General features: G+C 40.9%; 1 protein-coding gene across 1 annotated transcript in view; it reads left to right on the top strand.

The window, feature by feature from the left end:
• tmem70 (transmembrane protein 70) overlaps nucleotides 1-9,682 on the top strand; it is a 21,787-nt gene extending 12,105 nt beyond the window's left edge. Inside the window, exon 3 of the mRNA XM_043689161.1 lies at nucleotides 9,344-9,682. Within this exon, the coding sequence (XP_043545096.1) occupies nucleotides 9,344-9,354 (11 nt within the window). The 3' untranslated portion in view covers nucleotides 9,355-9,682. The remainder of the gene's footprint in view (nucleotides 1-9,343) is intronic.
• Nucleotides 9,683-12,533: the final 2,851 nt, after the last annotated feature.

Here is a 12,533-nt window from a genome sequence, read left to right as displayed (position 1 = left end):
TTCCTGACCTCTCCGCCCCCACCCCCTCTCTGGCCTATCACCCTCACCTTAACCTCCTTCCACTTATCGCATTCAACCTCCTTCCACCTATCGCATTCCCAACACCCCTCTTCCAAGTCCCTACTCCCTACCTTTTGTTTTAGCCTGCTTGGCATACCTTTCTCATTCCTGAAGAAGGGCCTATGCCCGAACCGTTGATTCTCCTGCTCCTTGGATGCTGCCTGACCTGCTGCACATTTCCAGCAACACATTTTTCAGCTCAGATCTCCAGCATCTGCAGTCCTCACTTTCTCCTCATTTATCAAAATGTCAAACAGCAGTGGTCCCAAAACACATCCCTGTGGCGCACCACTAGTAACTGGACTCCAGGCTGAATATTTTCCATCAACCACGCTGGCTGCCTTCTTTCAGAAAGCCAGTTTCTAATCCAAACTGCTAAATCACCCTCAATCCCATGTCTCTGTATTTTCTCAAACAACCTACCATGTGGAACCTTATCAAAGGCTTTACTGAAGTCCATGTATACCATGTCAACTGCCCTACCCTCATCTACATGCTTGGTCATCTTCTCAAAAAACTCAATGAGGTTTGTGAGACATGAGCTGCCCTTGATGAAACCATGTTGACAATCTGAAATCAAGTTGTTGCTTGCTAAACGATTATAAATCTTATCTCTTATAATCCTTTCCTACAACAGAAGTAAGGCTCACTGATCTATGATTACCTTTTTGAACAAGGGCACAATATTTGCAATCCTGCAGTCCACTGGTACTAAACCTGTAGACAATGACGACTCAAATATCAAAGCCAAAGGCTCTGCTATTTCCTCTCTAGCTTCCCAGAGAATCCTTGGATAAATCCCATCCGGCCCAGGGGACTTGTCTACTTTCACTCCTTCTAGAATTGATAACACGTCTTCGTAACTAACCTCAATCCTTTCTATCTAATGTCTCGTATCTCTTTCTTCTCCTCTACAATAGTCTCCTTTTCCTGAGTGAAAACCGATGAGAAATGATTGGCCCATCCCCTTCCTTGAATCCTCACTGGAATATGTCTTTGTTCCAAGTCAGTCTGCTATTGATGCTCAACCATCTCTGCTGCTGAACTCCTTTTCCAGTCCACACCAGCCAGCTATATCCTGAAATTTTTGTAATTACCCTTATTTAAATTGAACATTGTTTCTAACCTAAGTTTCTTCCGCCCAAGCAGAGTTCTGAATCCCCTCCCCTCCCTTCGCCTCACAGATGGCAATGAATGTCAATGAGGTAATGATTAGAATCTCAGAAAGATGGTCTTTGCCATTTGTGTGGTATGAATGGTACTTGGCACATTCGATTCCCAACCTGGATATTGTGCAGATCTTGTTGCTATTGAATATTGATAACTTCAGTATCTGAAGAGTCATGATTGATGCTGATCATTGTGCAGTTATCAGGAAGCATTTCCGCTTCTGAAATTGGAGGGAAGGTCTTTGATGAAGCAGCTGAAGATGGTTGGGCCTAGGGCGCTATCTTGAACTCTTGCTGCGATGAGCTGAGTTGACTAACCTCAAAAAACCACAAACACCTTCCTTTGTGCCAGGAATGATTCCAATCCACAGGAGTTTTACCCCTGATTCCAGTTGACTCCAGTTTTGCCCATGCTGTTTATGCCACAGTCAGTCAAATGTGGCCTTGATGTCAAGGAGAGTTACTCTCACCTCATCTCTTGAGTTCAGCTCTTCATGTTTGAACCAATATAATGGCAGGAGCTGCATGCTCACGGTAAAACCCAAACTTGGGGTCAGTGAGCAGGTTATTGCGAGGCAAATGCTGTTGGATAGCATTGTTGATGAAACTTTCCATCACTGTACTGAGTAGAATGTTGGAGTGGTAATTGGCAACATTGGAATGTCCTGCTTTTTGTGGAGGATATGTCTGAGCATTATTCCACATTGCTGGGTAGATGATAATATTGAGTTCCTACTCCTGGTCACCATGAAACCATTTTCCTGTAAATGTATCATAACCATTTATCTCTATTTATGCCCTCAGACCATCTTTTTTGCCAATGCATACATTTAGGTAGGATGCACTTTGTATTCTTGATGTCATTCTGCATCTGAAGCATACTCAATACAGTATTTGGCTTTGTTTCTCCTGTTTCCCCCTAGCAGCTTCCTACTCCATTACCAACTTTACTTTCTTTCGATTTAGGTAGCTACTTGGGTTCCCATCCACTTGACAAGCTTGCTTAAACCAACTTTATGAGCACTAGCAAATCTCCTTACAAGGAAATCAGATCCAGTTCTTTAAAAAAAATGTAACCTGTCTAGCTTACAGAGAAGAAAGTTGAGGACTGCAGATACTGGAGGTCAGAGTTGAAACATGTGCTGGAAAAGCACAGCTGGTCAGGCAGCATCCAAGGAGCAGGAGAGTTGACATTTCGAGCATGAGGTCTTCATCAGGAATGGATGGGTTGGACCGAAGGGTCTGTTTCCATGCTGTGCATCTCTATGACTCTATAGCCATCCAGCACAAAACAGCCCATTTGATTAAGACCACATCCACAAGCATCCATTCCCTCCACTAATTACATGATGCATTGCTGAAATTCACCAAAGGTCCTTAGCACTTCACAAACCCATGACCACTTCTCTCAAGAAGAGCACCATTTCTTGCAAGTTCACCGCCAAGCCACTCACCACCCTCATTTGGAAATATATCACCATTCCCTCCCTAAGGATATTATGGATCAATCTACAGCACATGGACTGCAGCAGCGCAAGAAGGCTGCTCGCCACCACCACCTCAAGAGCAACCAGTGATAAGCAAGAAATGCTGGCCAGCCTGCAATGCCCATGTCCCATTAATGGAGGGAAAAAAAGCAACAAGACTAGACCAGTTAATAACAAACCAACCCTGTCTGGAATCTGGGTATGCATATTATAAATTGCTTTGCAAACATTGCTGTGGTCAAGAATGTTTCTGTTTTCAGTAGCAAACTTGTTGTATTTGGTATTCATGGTCAGAAGACGATGAATAGTTAACATTAAGGTTTGCAAAGTGTCCCTTAGTGAAGTTCTATTAAATTAGTGTAAGTTGGGAAAGAAAACTGATTTCTTCCTGTTTTACTACCTTTTAAATGCACATGCTATTCTTTTCTGTAAGGATGTATGTGAATGTATCTTAGTGTGCATGATGCTTGAGTGTTTGAATGGGTGTCTTTAATGTCTAGGTTAAAAGGGAAGCATAGTTAATTTGAAATGTTTAGAGTAATTATCTTTAACCCTGAGTTGGATTGGATTGCTCTTAGTTTTAAAAACCTTCTGCAAAACGTTATGAAGATGTGAGTGTACTGCTAGCAGAACTACCTGTCAGCACCAAGTTTTCTCAACAAGATACAATGTAGTATGTGGTCCAGCAGTTAGGGTAGCTGGTTGTCTGGAGACAAAAACAGATTCAAATTAGGCCAATCAGTTTAAATTATTCCCTGAAAAGTACAAAACTCTAATCAAGTTTGAATTTAGAATATTGACAAGCTTAAAAGCCTATGACATAATCCGATGCTTTGCTGGTATAAGACCAGAAAATCTGAGCAGTTGGGAGAGAACTGCCACAAGACCAACAGATGTAGGCTGCTAGTCAGAACTCTCTGAGAGGTACCTGTTGAGTGAAGGAGTTTGCACAAAGAAAACATCGACACTGACTTGGAGAGCAAATCTGTAAAGAGAAGATTCGACAGCTGGCTGGTTTTGAAATTTGAATTTTTCAGTAAATCTTTATCAGGAGGTTTTATCGGACTAGTATTATAGAAGGGGAAGATAAAAGATAGGTTAGTGGAAGGAGTTGTAAATAGTTGTTAGTTAATTATTCTCTGTTATACTTTTAAGAAATAAAGTTGTTATTTTTATTTTAATTATTTTTATTTTAATTTATTTAGTGTGGAAACAGGCCCTTTGGCCCACCAAGTCCACACCGCCCCGCTGAAGCGCAATCCACCCATACCCCTACATTTACCCCTTACCTAACACTACGGGTAATTTAGCATGGCCAATTCACCTGACCTGCACATCTTTGGACTGTGGGAGGAAACTGGAGCACCCGGAGGAAACCCACGCAGACACTGGGAGAATGTGCAAACTCCACACAGTCAGTCACCTGAGGCGGGAATTGAACCCAGGTCTCTGGCGCTGTGAGGCAGCAGTGCTAACCACTGTGCTACTGTGCCGCCCACTAATTAGTTCTTGGCTTCTTGAATTTTTACAGATTACTGCACGGGATTAATCTTTTCTGTGTCTCTGGTTTAAATTAAGCAGGAGGGTTTACCTCGTGTTGTAACAAAAGTTTATGGATTTGTGGACTTTCGTTCCTCCCAAAAGAAGAGAGAATTTATTGTAATTTTGGATATTGTTAAATGGACTTTGAAACAAATGTTTGAGGTAATCCAGATCCTAAAGAAAACATTTTCACTGTAAAATCCCTACAGTGGGGATGCAGGCCATTGAGTCCACGCCAACTCTCCAAAGAGCATCACACCTAGCTTCATCCCTCTACCCTATCCCTTGACCAATCTACCAATCCTGCACATCATAGGCAATTTAGCATAGCCGATCGACCTAACCTGCGGGAGGAAACCGGAACACCTGGAGGAAACCTATGCAGACATGGGGAGAACATGCGAACTCCACACAGTTGCCCGAGGCTGGACTGGAACTTGGGTCCTTGGTGCTGTGAGGCAGCAGTGCTAACCTTTGAGCCACTGTTCTGCCCCTTTTTTTTTTAAGATTAGATTAGATTACTTACAGTGTGGAAACAGGCCCTTCGGCCCAACAAGTCCACACCGACCCGCCGAAGCGAAACCCACCCATACCCCGACATTTACCCCTTACCTAACACTACTGGCAATTTAGCATGGCCAATTCACCTGACCTGCACATCTTTGGACTGTGGGAGGAAACCGGAGCACCCGGAGGAAACCCACGCAGACACGGAGAGAATGTGCAAACTCCACACAGTCAGTCGCCTGAGTCGGGAATTGAACCCGGGTCTCATGGCGCTGTGAGGCAGCAGTGCTAACCACTGTGCCACTGTGCCACCGTGCTGCCCACGGTGGGGACACCTAACATATATATTTATCGATGGGAGGTCACATATAACATAAAAAAACAATTAGGAATCTCATAGAGGCAGCAGGGCTATCAAAGGATTTTGTAACATTTAAAGTTCATTAGAAGTACCAGTATCTCAGTTAAGCAGGGAAGTGAGAGTGTGTGCAGGTGTGGACAAAGAAGGAAACATAGGTCACTAGTACAATTATTTAACAGCTGATTTATTTACTTCAAAGGGAGATCAAGGTGAATCCCAGAAGTGAACTATATCAACATAGTTTGAACCCTGAGTATTGACGTGGATTGCTTCGAACTACTAGCCACAACCCTACATACGTACACCAGCTGGTTGGAAAGGAATAGATGACAATGCACTACAGCTATCCAGCCAATTGAACCTTCTACGAAATTCTCTATAGTATCATTTCTTTCTTTAAGTGCTCATGATTCACTTCTATTCCTCATTCACCCTTAGAGAACTGTAAACACATGTTTTATTAACATGACCAGGGAATTGATTTTGAAATTGCCCCAAAATACTTAACTGCACTTTACAAAAATCAGTCAGCCTCTGCAGTCTTTCATATCTGTTCTGTAAAATTTCTAAATTTTCTCAAAAAGCTAAAATTTCTCAAACAGGCATGAACATATTTCGATTGTTCAGTAATGTGCTGAACCATAACGTGCAAATATGCAGCAGATCATTTCCAGATATGTGTTATTGAGAGGTTAGAATAGGGGCGACCTAATGTAGAATAAGATTTCTGATAACATTTAGGAAATTCACAACAGAGATAGTGTAGAATCACTTACAATTGAGTCAGTAGTCACACCACACCAGGTTATCGTTCAACAGGTTTATTTGAAATCACAGGCTTTCAGAGTGCTGCTCCTTTGTCAGGTGAGGTCAGGTGACTTCTGTGACATCTGACTTTGTCCATCCCAGTCCAACACCAGCACCTCCACATCATGGCTACCTAAAACTGAAGTTGAGGATCTTTATTCAGGAGGAAGAAATGGAAAGATACTGACTGAATATTTTCCATTAGTCTTTCAGGAAAGTAAGACTAGGGTTACTCATGCAATAATTTGTGCTGGAGATAAAAATTCAAAAGAAAGTGAATTAAAAGTAAAGTGTGGAATACAATGGAAACACCACAAGATTCAAATATAAAGTTAAAAATCACACAACACCAGGTTATAGTCCAACAAGTTTAATTGGAAGCACACTAGCTTTCGGAGCGACGCTCCTTCATCAGGTGATTATCTGATCACCTGATGAAGGAGCGTCACTCCAAAAGCTAATGTGCTTCCAATTAAACCTGTTGGACTATAACCTGGTATTGTGTGATTTTTAACTTTGTACACCCCAGTCCAACACCGGCATCTCTGAATCAAGATTCAAATAGTATGCATCCCAGCAAGGCAAAGGAATTTGGCACTCAGATAAGTGAGACCTTAACAATTCAGTTGAAACCTTTGAAAATGGGAATTGTGCCAAAAGACCGTAGAGTGGCAAATGCTAATAAAGAGACAATAGAATCAACAAGGGATATCTTGGCTAAGGGCTTATGCCCGAAACGTCGATTCTCCTGTTCCCTGGATGCTGCCTGACCTGCTGCGCTTTTCCAGCAACACATTTTCATATCTTGGCTAATGCCTGCAAACAGTAATGTTTCAAGCTGCAGCTTTCTATTGCTGTCTTTGCATGTCACAGCCCCCTACAGCATGGTATTTATGACATCCTTGCATCAGATGTTATGGTTTCATGTCTGTGCCAACCCAAGCCTTGAGAAGTCAGTTCTCCATGTAAAATTACCATTTGAACATCCAGGGAATATTATAATTTGTCTGCACATTTTAATGGAAATTGCCTATATACCGTAATTATACTGTGCCGCAATTACACTGATCTGCCACTGATGGCACTAGCATTTCACTATTGCGCCTCAGCTCCTCACTCTATATTAGCAGAAATTGACCATTTAGTTTTTCGAGCCTGTTGTGACATTTAGTAAGATTGTGGTTGATACGTTAGCTAATTTCTTAAACTACCCTTGCCTCCAAATTCCTTAATAACTGTAGTTAACAAATTTCCATTAATCTCAGGTTTAAAATTAACAATAGACATAGCGTCTATTGTGGCACTGTGACATACACCTTTAAGGAGGCATATCTTAAATTACTGTCAATTATTACCTACTCCAACAGGTTGAGATATATAGGTGTCATGACTTGTTAGACTATCTGAAGCAGCAGTGAAAGTACAGAGATGTAATATACTTAGGTCCTACAGTACATTATCTGTTGATAATTTTATCTTCAAACCAAGAACACAGTATTGTTTGACCAGCCTTTTCATGCGTATATGTTTCAGCTTAGAAAAGACTGACAGACTCAATTGCCATTTGTGGGAGACAGTTCCAAATCTCTACCATCCTATTTGTAGAGAAGCACTTCTTCATTTACTTGTGTAAGGTTTGGCTCTAATTCTTAACTATGCCCCCAACCTGCACTGCCAAATGAGTGGAGGTAGTTTATTTCTATCTAACCTATCCACAGAGAAATTTGGCTGCAGATACTGACACTTCTGTTCACTGCCAGAATGGAGATGATTGGGTGATTCCTCCATCAATCACTTCTGGAGACTGTACTGCCTACAAGCGACTACGATTGATTCTACACACATATTTTGGGTTATGTAACTGTCCTCCCAACAGCTGCTGTTTTCGAGAAAAATTATATGTACTTTCACAGGAAAAGTTGCTGAAGTTTTGAACATACACAAGTTTTATTTGCTGCAATTTCTAGATACACTTTTTAAAAAAAGTCTGCTGAATAAATAAACTTTATTACAAAATGTACATTTGCTGTCGAGGCTGTTGTAAATATTGTAATCTCTCCAACTTGTTGACTGATGGCCATGACAATAGAGATTCCAGAAAAAAAAACTACATTATTCCTTTGACTTTGCCAAATTGTTACTTTTTAAAATGTAATTGTAATAAATTATGAAATCAAACAATTAAAATTAATAACTCAATAATTAATATCAATGATAATTAGTTCAACACGAACAAGAACAATTGTGTATTCGGCATGCTGTATTGTTCCGGCTACTCCTGCATGTTTTCATGAGTTGAGGGTACCTGCCTCAACAGCAATGAATTCCAGGCACTTGCCAATCCCTAGGTGAAAAAGTTTTTCATCAAGTCTGCTCTAATCTTTCTAGCAATCACCTTAAATCTGTGTACTCCTTGTTGATTGACTTCTCCACGAGGAGAAACAGGTCTTTCCTGCTCACTTTTTTCAAGCCGCTCAGTATCTTAAGCATTTTGATTGAGTTACCTTCTCAGCAGTCCCTGTTCTGGATTAGATTCCTTACAGCATGGAAACAGGCCCTTTGGCCCAACAAGTCCACACCGACCCTCCAAAGAATAACCCACGCCGATCCATTTCCCTCTGACTAATGCACCTAACACAACGGGCAATTTAGCATGGCCAATTCACCTGCCCTGCACATCTTTGGACTGTGGGAGGAAACCCCTGTAGACAAGGGGAGAATGTGCAAACTCCACACAGTCACTAAGGCTGGTATTGAACCAGGGACCCTAGTGCTGTGAGACAGCAATGCTAACCACTGAGCCACCATGGTGTTCTCTAGCACTAACCTATCCAACCTATCCAATCTCTCCACATACTGTAATTTTGAAGCCCTGATAACATTCTTCTCAATCTCCTCTGTACTTTCACAAGATCAATGATGTCCTCCTGCACTCACTTTTCTGTAGTTATAATTTTAAGATTTTAAACGCATTGAATTTACCATCTGAATTGTTCTGAATAAAAACATGCTGGAATCACAGCAGGTCAGGCAGCATCCATGGAGAGAGAGCAAGTTAATGTTTCGAGTCAAGATGACTCTGCATCAGAGCTTGAGCTCGATGAAGAGTCATCTAGACTCGAAACATTAGCTTGATCTCTCTCCATGGATGCTGCCTAACCCACCATGATTCCCAGTACAGGTCCCAGCATCTGCAGTAATTTTCTCCCAAATCTGAATTGTTTTTCTGCTATTAATAGTTGCAGGTCTTCCTCTTTTCAAAAAGAACCCTGGTCTTCGACTTGATGTCTTTGTCAGAGTGATATGTCCATCTTCACTGAAAACCTGCATTCTTAGAATGTATATGTTGCTTTCCAGAATGCACTTATGCAAACAAATTATAATATTTATTTCTGTTTTAAATGGTTTAGATAAATTTTGAAAATTAATTGAAGAGAAGCCAGAGGACACATCTCAAATATATTATTAAGGTAAAATTTGTATTGGATCCTTTAAACAAAGAAATATACAGGTAAGTATGGACAGAGACTGAACACAACTTCCCTTTTCCTCCACTGTCAGCATTTCACAGACACTGTTACCTCCATGTCTCTTATAACCTCCTCAATCTCCCCAGAACACTTTCTCATGCAATCACACAAGGTGTAACACTTGTCCTTTAACCTCTTCCATCCTCACTGCCCGTAGCCCCAAACATATCTTTCAAGTGAAGCAGTATTTAACAAATACTTCTTTTAATCTAGTCAACAGTATTTGATTAGATTAGATTAGGTTACTTACAGTGTGGAAACAGGCCCTTCGGCCCAACAAGTCCACACCGACCCGCCGAAGCGCAACCCACCCATACCCCTACATGTACCCCTTACCTAACACTACTGGCAATTTAGCATGGCCAATTCACCTGACCTGCACATCTTTGGACTGTGGGAGGAAACCGGAGCACCCGGAGGAAACCCACGCAGACACGGGGAGAATGTGCAAACTCCACACAGTCAGTCGCCTGAGGCAGGAATTGAACCCAGGTCTCTGGCGCTGTGAGGCAGCAGTGCTAACCACCGTGCCGCCCACAATGGAGGATGCAGCCTCCTTTATATTGGGAGATCACTAGGCTCAAACTTTAACTGCTCTCTCCCCACAGATGCTACCAGACTGCCAGGTTTATCTGGCAATTTCCAGCAGGGGTCGCTGAATAACACTCAATACTGGCTTTTCAAAATGTCACTTTTTGCAATCAAAGTCTCTGTGACAAATCCTACTAGTTCTCTTCCATTTCCACGTCTCCCTCCTCCCCCTTCGCTTAACTATCCAAAAGTTGTTTTAATAGTATAAGCGTTTGTTCAGAAAGTGAGGGGATCCCATCTACATTAAAACTGTGTCAATCTTTTCCAGCAGGAAAAATGATGTGAAGTGTATCATTGCATCGTGCCATGTATTCAGCAATTAGCCTTGCTCTTAGTTGTGTAAATTCGATTTTTTTTTTTACAAATAATGCTTAATGCTAGAAGACATAGGAAATGTACATCTTTGCAAAAACTATTCACAATGCTTAAGATTTGGTCTCACTAGTGTCTTATATAGTTTCAGCAAGATCTCACTATTTTATCCTCTATTCCTTTGAACTAAAAGCCAATTCATTTTACTTCCCCATTATCCTCTTAACTTGGACTCTAACATTTTATGATTCATGTACAAGGATCCCAAAGCTTTGGGGTGCAGCTTTCCTCATTTAAATAATATTCAGCTCTTCCTGCCAAAGTGCATAAACTCACATTTCCCACGTTGTATTCCACCTGCCAAGATTTTTACCCACTCACTACATTCCCCTATAGACTCTCTGTGTCATCCTCACTACATGCCTTCCCACCTATTTTTGTGTTATCCACAAACCTGGCTATAGTACATTCACTTATATCATTCAAGTCATCAATATATATTGTAAATGTTTGTGGACCCAGCATTGATCCATGTGACACACCAGTAGTTAGTGGTTACCATCATGAAAATGCTCCCTTTATCCCAACTCTCTGTCTTCTATTAGCTAATCCTCGATCAAAGCTAACATATTACTTCAACTGTATGGGCTCCTATCTTAGTAATTAGCCTTATGTGCAGTATCTTATTGAACCCTATCGGAAATCCAAATATATTACATCTACTGGTTACTCTTTATCAATTCTACTTGATATGTTGTGAGAGAATTGTAATAAATTTGTCAAGCATGATTTCGTCTCCATGAAAATATGTTGACTGTGTTTATATCATGTATTTCTAAATGTCTTACTATTGCACTTTTATAATAGATTTTAACAGACATGAAGCTAACTGGTCTACAGTTACCTGTTTTTGTCTCCTTCCTTTTTTCAATGATGGAGTTACTTTGACAGTTTCTCAATCATCTGGAATCTAAGAAGCCTTGGGAGATTAACGCTAGGGCGTCCTCTATTTCTCTAATATATCCTTTAAAATATTAGGATGCAACCTATTAGGTCCAGTGAATTTATCGGCCTTTAGGCCCATTAGGTTCCTTAGTACCTTTCCTCTGGTGATAGTTATTGTGCTTATTTCTTCCTCCATTTTAGCCCCTTGATTATTTGGTATTTTTGGAATGCCATTAGCATCCTTTACCATGAAAACTGATGCAAGTTAGCTCCTAACTGTTCAAACTCTTTAAGTAGAATCCCGTATCCAATGTGGCGTCTAACATGGATGATGACAATTAATTTCTCTCCTCCCAATCCTATTGATAGGAGTTCTATTGTGCAAGCCTCAACATTGTCGCTCTTCTTATTTTAGACATTGTATTATTTAGAATGTCTACCTTGCCAAACAATTCTGAAATGTTTTGGGTTGTAAATTAATTATTTGATTGGTTATCTGACTTCTTGACAGGACTAAATTTGAGAAAATATGTTTAGAAAAAAGCTCCAGTAAACAAACACTTCCGTATGAGGCCCCCCCACCCCACCCACAGTAACGTGATATCTTATTTGAAAGCTGCCTTATCTTAGAAGCAACCACAAGATGGTTAGAATGCCAGCGTAGTATGATCACTATTTGTATAATTGCTGCAAATTTCAAAGAATCTCAGAATACTTTTACAAATTTCCATGCCATTTGTAATTTCTTTCTATGACTTCTCCTGTATCTCCTAAGGCATTGAGTCACCAAAAGAACAAAAGTCATGTGCAGAGTAACAACGTATTTCCTCACATGCTGTGTTGGTCGACTATACTTACCATGAGAAGTTAATTTAGAAAATCAGCCCTTTTTCGCTAGGTTTTCATTTCAAACATCTCCCCCATTGTTTGTGCTTTCAATAAGCAGCAGAGCTTCTGAAAATTCAGTGATTCTTGCATTTTTCCCAGAAGTTTGAGAAATGTAAGAAGCATAATAAGCTAGGCAGAATTAGAGTCATAGAGATGTACAGCATGGAAACAGACCCTTCGGTCCAACCCGTCCATGCCGACCATATATCCCAACCCAACTAGTCCCACCTGCCAGCACCCGGCCCATATTCCTCCAAATCCTTTCTATTCATATACCCATCCAAATGCCTCTTAAATGTTGCAATTGTACCAGCCTCCACCACTTCCTCTGGCA

Source organism: Chiloscyllium plagiosum, chromosome 4, assembly GCF_004010195.1.
Source record: "Chiloscyllium plagiosum isolate BGI_BamShark_2017 chromosome 4, ASM401019v2, whole genome shotgun sequence".
In the NCBI taxonomy this organism is placed as follows: domain Eukaryota; kingdom Metazoa; phylum Chordata; class Chondrichthyes; order Orectolobiformes; family Hemiscylliidae; genus Chiloscyllium; species Chiloscyllium plagiosum.
Note: the sequence above shows the minus strand (reverse complement) of the source record. Positions and strands in the feature narration are given on the sequence as shown.